Genomic DNA, 10540 nt, shown 5'->3' with positions numbered 1-10540 from the left:
CCAAAGAACTGGAGTTGACCATTAACAGTAGTCATCGATGTACGCCTGGCTGCCAATTTATTATGGAGTAGAACGGGTATTTCTTCCGCTTATGATGTTTTAGCCCTATTATTCATGCACTTCCTTATCGATCATCAAAATTTCCGTCCTACTCGCAACTACTAATCATTCGTATTGACCATAATCATATATTATATTTAATTCATATTTTATCGCAATTTCATTCTATCAGATCCTATTTCTTCATGCTGCATATACGATGGTCGAGCTGAAAGGCTGATGCGAAACCGAAAATTTACTAGACAAAGTAACCATATCTAACTAAACGTGCGCACACCGTTCACATAAAAGGCGTGTGGATGCCTGGACCCGATGCACATCACACGCAATGCGCGCTCATAATACGATTCCGCGCACGATAACAAACGAAATGCTTGCACGTGCAATTCCTACTCAATTATACGTCATTCCTGATCTATCCTTTCCTATTCTTACACTATATCCTACCACAATACACTTCATTTTAATCCATAATCACGTCCAATGCTCTTTCGCATTCTTCCTTTATCTTTAGGCATATCACAACACTAATGTGATCCTAGTAGAATAAACGGAGCGAAGATGTAATTATTGTGCTTGTATTCTATGGGCTAATCCGGTGAGCGAATTGAAGTGGGATATCCTTGCTCTTAGCTGGCCGGCCACTGCTGCCGTACGACCGCAGCTCTTCAATGGTCCTGCGGTTGCGGGGGAGTCCGACACAAGAGTGAAGTACGCCGACAAACGTCTCACCAGCAACGTCGCGACAAACGGTCTCTCTCTCTCATATATATAATATAGAATATTATATTAGATTAGAATAAATCAAAATAGAATAATAGAATTCACTCAATACTATCGAGATATATCGACGTAACTGCTAACCATACAACCGAACGCAAATAACCAACTTTGCATAATGTCGACCTATAATCTACAGAGCCAAATCAATCTAATTAGAGGGGGTTAAATACGAAGAAATAGCTAAAAAGTGCCATATTATAATAAGAAGGCATCCAGTTCTATAAGACTAGGGGCAACAGGTCTCACTGCTATCAGAAGCCATCCGAAAAGAAACCTAAACTAAGAAAGAAAGTTATACTAAACTTTTCTAGACAGGTTCCCGTTATATAATAGGATGCTGCACCGCTAAACTCAGGCATATATTAAAGATATACATACTATACTGCGTAAAGCGTAGTATCATTGAGATTACATGCGCAATAGGCCTACTCTCTCTTAATACACACAATAAAAAACCGCACTAATAAAGGATACTATATAACATATTATAAAAGCACGACGCACGCGCAGGCACGTACCGTAAGCGCACAATCGTGGTACACAGACGCGCGCGCGCGGTGCGATCGCGCAAAGGCACCGCGCGTGTTGTGTTCTGGGAAGGTATCTAATTTCCTCTAGGGAGGGAGCGTTGCGCGTAGCTAGTGATTTTTTCAGCAGGGGGGCACATGGGGGAGCGGGCCTATACATTCTTCGTGGGGGGGCACAATATATAACTTTTTCTTGTATCTATACTGTCTAACGGCATCTGTGTTTTAATTCAATTTTTTTTTATCAAGCATTGACATTTTTAGTCGGGGGGGGGACCTGGGGGGGGAGACACAGAAGAATTTGTGCGTGGGCCGTGCCTCCCCCAGAGCCCCCGTAGCTACGCCCCTGAGGGGGACAATACTCCCTTTGGCGCCCCCCCCCACTAGCTACGCCCTGATATAATATATAGTTCATAATATATATATATATAATTATATAATAATATACTATATAATATGTTTATATTAATAGAAGCAAATCGGTGAACATAGGAATATCGAGCAACGAACATCATATGAGGGACGACATTTAGCCAGATTTTCACGTTTTCGCTTTCTTTACTGCCACATAAAACGCAGCAAGCGATCTATCTACTTATATATAATATATACTATATATCATTACATATATATATATAATATATATAATGTTTACGTAAATGTAACGTATTGTACAAAAGATATGGGGAGAGATAGTGATCCGCTAGGGGACGGCTCTGATTGGCTAATTTTGTCTCTTATTTATTTTATTTTTAGTTGATTCTGGCTAATCTTTGTTATTATGTTAGAATTACAGGGATCAGGGGTTAGGGTTAGGGTTAGGCGTTGGAATTAGGTATAGGGTTAGGGTTAGGGTTAGGGTTAGGTTACAACTGATTATCATATCCACACAACTTATTTCTATATTCACTATCTCTCCCCTGAGACCTACTATGTGCAAAATACCGATATTGAATTACAATTTCCATTGCCTTTGAATTGTTTTTCTCCTTACCTTTCGTTTGCGCGTGCGTTTGCATTTTTAAATTACCTTATTCGTTTTTAGAACAAGCTTACAGAAGATGTTTGGAAGATGGAGAGTGGGCAGAGAGAACACCGGGCACGAACAGTCGTACAGGCGGGTGGACAAACTACACAGAATGCTACGCGCAAGAGGTAGCGGAACCAATAAACCTCATGCAAACGACGCTTAGCAACCAGGTAAGCCAAGATCTCGCCAAGGTATGAAATATGGGTAAATTATAATACGTGTAGAAAGAACAGGTAATGCAAGCATTTATACTCAATTGTAGAGAAAGACAACGGGACCACAAGAGAAACACGAACGATGCAGTATAGTCAGTATATTGTGTAAAGAAGTTGGTATACGCCAGTGTTATGTTGCGGGTCATTTTATTATTTCACCACCGGACGGCGCTATATGTATTCTAATTTCTATGCCAGCTGTGAACTGCGATGTCAACATATTCTGGAAAATATAGTGAAAGTTTGTTTGTGAACGTTATCATAATAATATACAGTCTAACTCACTTAAAATCACAAGTACGACATGAAGTGTGGTATTAATAGGCGTATATATATTTTTAGAAGCTTTTTAGAACCAAGCTCTTTTCCCTTTCTGACTTCTTCTCGAGACCTGAATGCTCAACGTCCATCTCGACGTATTACTAATACTATGAACTCTCCCTAGGAATGTATTAAAATGTCTTTTGGTTCGTTTCAACAGCATCAAAAGTGATTCTAATCCCGCATTCCAAAACCTAATTGATGATTACTTAATTGCCAGATATTGTTCATGGCACTGAATCTCAATTGGACGTGTACATGTATTTCATCCACTCCAGTGAGGTGTTTCCTGATAATTTCAATATTTATAGAAATAAAATAGCAACTTCCATGGTAATGGCATCTTTGTTGCTGTTAAGAAGTCAATTTTTAGCTCTTTGGTAACTTCTTTTGATGAAGAAGGAGCTGCATGAACCCACTTTCGATCGGCTCATAGGGTCTATGTCCCCCAGGGTACTATCAGAGGTTACTCTGGGTACGGTTAAATATATATATCTAACCGTATCGGAACGTTCGGAACGATGTATCGGATGTATCGGAACGTACCCTGCATTCATATGGTAACTATCTGATATGGTTAAGGTTAGGGTTAGGGAGTAGGCGTAGGCGACTCCCTAGACTCGTTAGTGGAGCTCATAGGGTCTATATGTTCTCCAGGGTACTGCCGGAACGTTTCTGGAGTATATAGTATATAGGAATTTTGGCATTTTCTTCTGATTTCTGGCCAGATAAAAAAAGGCCGAAGTGCATGGCAAGCACTTGGCAAGTTGTGGTAGGACCAGCAGGGGCGTGTACAGGGGGGGGGGTCCAGGGGGTCTGGACCCCCCCCTCGCTGCTCGCGCAGAAAACGCATCTGAGGGGGTCTAATTTCAAAATTTCCTTCCCGTCCTCGCAAGTTTGGGTTACGGTTACACCCCCCCCTGCTACAAATCCTGTACACGCCCCAGACCAGTGGTGAGCTTAATACCATCTCCTGCGCTAAACATTTTAAAAAATTCTGGGGGGGGGGGACCCCCATACCCCCACCTGTTTTTCACCCCCCTCATTTTATATATCTTGGTAACAGAGAACAATAAACACAAATGTCACATTTATGCATTGCGCATGAAACAAAGATTGCAGAGCTGAGAGGTGGGGTGTGGAGAGGGACGCGGAGGAACCATTAAAATATTAAGTCATCCTCGATTTTGCACAGTTTGCTGTTCCCCCCCCCCCTGTTAAAAAATCTTGGCCACGCCACTGCGTACATATACACGAATTCTTCAACGAAAAAATGATCCTAACATTCTGTAGCCATGTTTGCAACTATGTTTGCAGATATGTTTGCAACTATAACTGTTATAAATATATGCTTTGATCTTTCAGGAAGTTGAACAGAAATGGCCAGTAATTACCTTGTATCACATCAAGTCAGATATCAGATTCAGGTATGCTTCAAATGAACAAACTAAAGAAATAACAATGGATAAACATATATACATTGTTATATTTGTGGATAATGTGACCTATTTTAGATTTTCGAGACTTTTAGTAATAGATACCAGCATCTATAGATACACACATGTCATGGCAACTCAAACGTTCAGTAATTAACTGATGGATCTAAGAATAAGCTTTTATGCATCAGTGTATTCTAATGATTTAATACTAGTATCTCCATTTTAATGCACAGCAAATTATTGTTTGATTCAGTATTACAAATCTAACTAAAATGTGTATTCTATATTTAGAAAGGATAGTTTAGGAAGAGGTTAACACGGTTTATTTCAATATGAGTCATAATGTCCTGATGAAGTATGAGAAGGCCAGTATGAGCAAGTATTTACTATAGGAAACATGCTAGGTCTAAGGATATAGGAACGTGAGAATTTCTGTCTGAACTAATGAAAATATTCATGCTGAAATTATGAAAAGATATTTAAATTCTGACAAAAAAACATTAAAATGTAAAATTATGTGGATCATGCTTGGACTGAACGTTTGTTCACATGCTAAACCAATTGCATCACATAAGTAGATTTAGTTAACTATAGTAATATATATATATGGTTGATGCACCTGCATGTGCTCAGAGCTACATTGAATCTATGCCCTGTTGTTGTAGGTATGCAGTGACAGTGATGCTAACAGAGCTGGTGAACAATGGCTCTTTGGCAAAGGAGCTGACTTTCATGTTACGGCTGCCAAAGAAAGCGCTCATCTCTAACTTCACGCTGTAAGTCTTGCTCTGACTATAAGTGTCAGCATGGCACCTACTCTATACACGAGATGTGCGAGTAGACCCTAATAGTTGCGACTCAGTGAATGAAGTAGATATACTTGGGTGTCACGGACTCACCTATTCACGTCTGTACCTTGTTCTTGAGCAAGCTTAGACTTGTAGGAAGGATACTATTATTGTCAGTTCATTATTTTAATGTCAAGATAAGATTGATGCCATTGCAAGTTAGGCCCAAAGCCACATCTGGTGCGCGTAACTGGTTATTTTTTATGGTAGCTTAATTGCGCATTGGCAATATTTGGATTATGTGACTATAAAACACTATTCATAGGTGATATGCATAATTTAAAAAGGTAATGGCACTGCATGGACCTATTGCCAGTCACCCTTATCCACTTTCTTTATATTGCCCAAAAAAACTCGCATTTTTCTTTTCCAAAATATAGGCAATGATGTGGTAGTATTCCCTTAATGGAAACCCGTTGCTACTACTTGGCTTCTTATCATCCCACATTTATTTCACTAAATTTAAATAATCTTACATGAAATCTATATTTATTCCTTTGTTGTTGTATGACATTTTAGTAGACACTTGCGATGGCCTATTGCCGATTAGTACAGATGATATGATTACTGGTTAACTTATAAAATATGTCTGACAAGTGTGTCACGTGTATGTTGTTATATATAGGGGCCTATATATATATAGCTGCTCTACACCTGCATGAGTTAAAACAAATTCAGTAAAGAACATTACATAACGGTCTCCTAGGAGAACATACTGGCTGTCATCGCTAGAAAGCGGCACAATCTTTACTCTTTCGCATATGCACCGCATGTGAGACAAATTGCTATATGGGCGATGGAGTATATTGGGAGTATATTGGGAGTGCATGTATCAGGTGGCACTGACGCCCAGCAACATGCTGCCCAGTGTGACAGTGAGCGGTGTAGGCGGGCGTCTGCCTGCGGCGGCGGCAGGAAAACAGTGAGAACTTGTTCGTCGGTAATCATGTTTTATTTATTTTAAATTTGAAGCCGTCATCTGGCTGGCACATTTGCAAGGCAATTTCCCGTGGCGCATTGCAATGTGTTTAATTGCCAATCGAATTTTGGACAGTTGACAGCGAAGGAAAACTACGCTATAACATAAGCTGATTCAAGAGATGGCAAGACCTGCTTGTCCGTTTGGGCACGGACTGTAGTCGGTTTGCAATTGTCCGATCAAAATAGCCATGCAAATTTTCCTATGAAGTCCTTCTCCATTGCTATTATGTGTATCATCAGTCTTAGTTTCGTTTAAGGTGTCATGGTTAAGCAAGCATAGCTATACTTGTCTGTCGCACCTTGGACGCTGCACGACTACCCCTTTTCAAAACTAGGTTTTTGTGATTGTGTGCGGTTAGATCGTATCATTTCTAAGCGAATGTGACGTTCACATGCTGGTTGGCAGTGAATGTATGTAGATGATTGAACTATTTGAGCACGACTTGCTTGAGTAGCATAGTACATACATTTGTGGTAGCGCGAGTGTTTCACCTTTCACAGCTGGAAGCTGTGTGTTTTAGACAAGGGAAACCGACCGCAGTTTTAACGTCTTTATGACGCGTGTAGATTCACGCAATGTTTTGAACTTCTAGGAAATACAACACTTGTTCACAGGGGCCGAATTTACGCCACACTTGGGGTATTGTACGCTTGCCAACGTGAATGAACTCGTAAGCGACTAGGGATGGATCCACACATATTTAGTGCATATTACATATGTGCGCGCGCCATCTCATTCATTCTCTCTTTCTCTTCCCCTGTCTCCTCTCTCTCTCTCTCTCTCTCTCTCTCTCTCTCTCTCTCTCTCTCTCCTCCGCTGCCGGCTGTCTTTCGCTTGCGCTCTCCCTCTCTTCCCCATCTCCCTTTCCCCCTCCTATCTCCATCTCGCTCCTCTTTTCTACTCTCTCTCCTTATTTTATCTTCTCTGGCTCTGCGTCTCTTGTTCAGTCCTTTCTATTCTACACCACTCCCCTTTCTCCATCTCTCAGTCCATTCTTCATGTTCCGCTTGTTCTCTACCCCGTCTCTTTCTCGTTTTAAATTCCCCTTATTTCTGTTATCCACGGCGCACACACCCGATACACACAGACTTGTACTGCTATCCATACCGCAGGAGGATTTCACAAGTGAACTGACAGTTCTGTACAGTGGTCCGATATATAGTCGTACCAAGAGTAGTATAATAACACATTATGTTAATACATGTGTTATTATCTACTCTTGGTCGTACGTACCTCATGGCAATACATTCATGTGAACTAAAATAGCTGACTTCTTCACTTGATTCACACTGTGGATGAAAAACAGAAATGAAATTCTCATCCGAATCGACAATTATTCGAAGATATGATGATGAGATATGTGAAACTGTTGACTTAAATTTGTTACGTACGTACCAAAAGAACGCATATGGGAGTCCATTCTCTATATATATGTGTAGCGATAGAGCGATCCGTGGTGGGAGCTTTCACCCGAAAAGCTATTACTGTCCCGCTCGTATCACTTCCTAATAAACTAGTAAACTAGTAAACTAATAACTGAAGTACTGCAAGTATGTGCTCAAGATGAAGCGATGTGTTTAATAGTACATATACTGCATTTGTTACAGGATTGTTTTGTAGTAACCAGTGGTATTCGATCATCAAAGGACGGATATGGGTTCGAGATTTTTAAATTTTTTAAGCGGTTTAAATCCCGCTTCTACTAGACGTAGAGTGCATGTGAAATCCATGGCAAGTAGGTAGGTAAACCAGGTAGGTAGGTAGGTAGGTAGGTAGGTAGGTAAACCAGGTAGGTAGGTAGGTAGGTAGGTAAACCAAGTAGTACAGGGGCGGATCCAGAGGGGAGGTCGAGCGGGGCCGGACCTCCCTTTTTACCACAAAAAATGGGAAAAAAGCATACACACACACGCACGCACGCACGCACGCACGCGCGCGCGCGCGCACACACACACACACACACACTTCTCTTATATTGTCTCCATAAAAAAATCGTATTTAGCGCTAGTTTTTCTGATAAAGATTTACTTATATATAAATTCGTTGTGGGGGTCGGGACCGGATCTGATAAATTTTTGCATTCTAGACATAAAAATTACTGCTCAGATGTTCTCAGAATGCACCAATTTTTAAGTGGCCTTAGGCAGCTTTTTAAAACACCAGAAAAAATAACCAGGAAAAAGTGGCCGTTATCTCTTCCTGGACACCCCCTTTAAAAAAATCCTGGATCCGCCCCTGTAGTAGGTAGGAAAACCACAGCACTTGCCGTCGGTACCGTGGTCAAATTCGAGCCCCGCGCGTTTGTCTGTAGCCAACGTGGCACCTATCAAAGGCTGACGTGGGGCTTTTACGTGACATGTCCAGGTTTGATGTTTGTCTCTATGTGACGTCTCCAGGGGTGGGATTGGAGTAGGTATAGGATAGGGGTTGTAGTTATGATCCCTCGTTGATTGAACCTGGTAGCAGTGGCATGGCCTAGCATATTATTTTGCAGCCCCTGTAGTCATGGCATGAGACTCGTCGATTTTTTCTTGGCGGCATACTTGAATGCATGTACGCAGCCAGCGTGCAAGCCAAACGCCCAGGGCATCGCCGTTATTCCACAAATACGCACGAACGCACGCGCGCAGACACTAATTATTCTTGTCAGATTTTAAGAGAGTAAAAACGTCGGTATAAAGTAGTGCTTCGTGGCCCGTAGATCTGTTAGCTGGCTGTCTCGCGTGTCTTGCCCGTGCAGCGCATGTTGCGTGCCTGCCAGCCTGCCTGCACAGCGTGCCTGCGTGCCTGTCTGTCATCATTCGAATATCCCACCGTGACAAGGGTTATTGTTTTCGTCGCTTGCATTCCTTCAGCTTTTAAGCAGGCTGTAAATTTTGTTTAACGAGACGTTAAGTGTAGCGAGCGCGTTTTCTTAGCAGCAAGTGTTGGTATTTGCCGCTGCGTGTGCTGTCAACATACGCGGAAATGGAAAGTTGAATTGTGGCGTCTACTGAGATCATATGGCAGTTAAACGTGGCAAGGGAATATTTCCTGGTTAGGCCAAAACAAAATATAGGTGTGGTTACGGTTTCCCGACCAACCCTATTTATTCCCAGCGACCCTAAACATTTTATTCAGTTTTAGAAATTTAAAATTTAAAATATTTGTTTTTTAATTTAAAAAATTTTCAGTTCCTGTTTCAAAAGGCACAACGCACATCCTTCGGACATGGTTCGTAAATAAAATATTTCAAGAAAATAAAATGTTTTCCCTACCTACCTACCCTATTTTTTTCGGCATGTAACGGTAACCACACATATATTTTGTTTTGGTCTTACCGTAAATAGCGTCAGCTGCCTGTTTGTTTCTAACACTATCCTAAAATGTGTAACTCATCTGTTAACTGGCGAAAAAATTGCCTCTTAGTTACGTATGTATTGCTTTTAGGAGGACTGGGAAGCAATAATTATGCCCGTGTCTATATTTCGTTACCATGCAAACCCTGTAAGGGCGTGCCGAACAAGAAGTATAGCTAATTAAGAAAAGACAAGAAATGACAATAGGCTGTTGTGGCTAGACTGCTGGCTCTTAAGTACACCACTTACTAAGATTCTTGCGATTTGAGGAAAAACGAATTTAGGCCTATCAATGTATTTCTTTATGCACACACGCAAGCACGTACGCGCATACGGGCGCGCGCACACACACACACACGTACTCACTCACACACACACATGCACGCATGCACGCTCGCACGCACACACACATACGAACACGTGCATACGAACGTGCGCACACGCATAAACCCACGTACATATGTCACCGCGTGATTCTTCACTGCGTGACGGCGTGATCGTATCTCTGTTTTAGTACCCCGTGAGGGAATAAACCGGCTCGATGATATAAACGACAGCCAGTGATATACAACGCAACGCATTAATTTAGATAATACACATACGCATAACATTTATTAATTAATATCCCCCATCACCGTACACTTCAATCCCGACACCCCAATCGTTATAAATTCGTCATGTATTCTAATGACTACCCAGCGCTTGCCTACAATCGCTGTTACTACCGTTGGGACCCGTACGTCTCGCTCAAACCATTCCCGCGACACATCTACTCCCAACCCCGCTAAACTATATTGAAAAACCCGCAATACTGTCCCGTCCGAAATCTATACCGTTTACTCTAACAACAATCTAAACAGTCTGTGCAATCAATTAACATACAAAGAAAAAATTTAGTTACGTATATGCCATCTCGTCGAAGGTTAGTTCGATCGTCGTGCTGTATTCCCCACAGGCACTTGAAACGTTTCAATAAAATATAATGCTAAATAAATACGAA

General features: G+C 41.4%; 1 protein-coding gene across 1 annotated transcript in view; it reads left to right on the top strand.

Moving 5' to 3' along the window:
* Positions 1-730: 730 nt before the first annotated feature.
* The window catches only part of LOC106817249 (inter-alpha-trypsin inhibitor heavy chain H4-like), a gene marked incomplete at its 3' end in the record, with an annotated part of 54215 nt that continues 44405 nt past the window's right edge, over positions 731-10540 (top strand). Inside the window, exons 1-4 of the mRNA XM_014821912.1 lie at positions 731-766; positions 2416-2570; positions 4302-4363; positions 5041-5151. Of these exons, the coding sequence (XP_014677398.1) occupies positions 2547-2570; positions 4302-4363; positions 5041-5151 (197 nt within the window). The remainder of the gene's footprint in view (positions 767-2415; positions 2571-4301; positions 4364-5040; positions 5152-10540) is intronic.

Source organism: Priapulus caudatus, unplaced genomic scaffold (genome assembly GCF_000485595.1).
Source record: "Priapulus caudatus unplaced genomic scaffold, Priapulus_caudatus-5.0.1 Scaffold1650, whole genome shotgun sequence".
Classification (NCBI taxonomy): domain Eukaryota; kingdom Metazoa; phylum Priapulida; class Priapulimorpha; order Priapulimorphida; family Priapulidae; genus Priapulus; species Priapulus caudatus.
The sequence above is the reverse complement of the archived record's forward strand: the minus strand, read 5'-3'. Positions and strand labels throughout refer to the sequence as shown.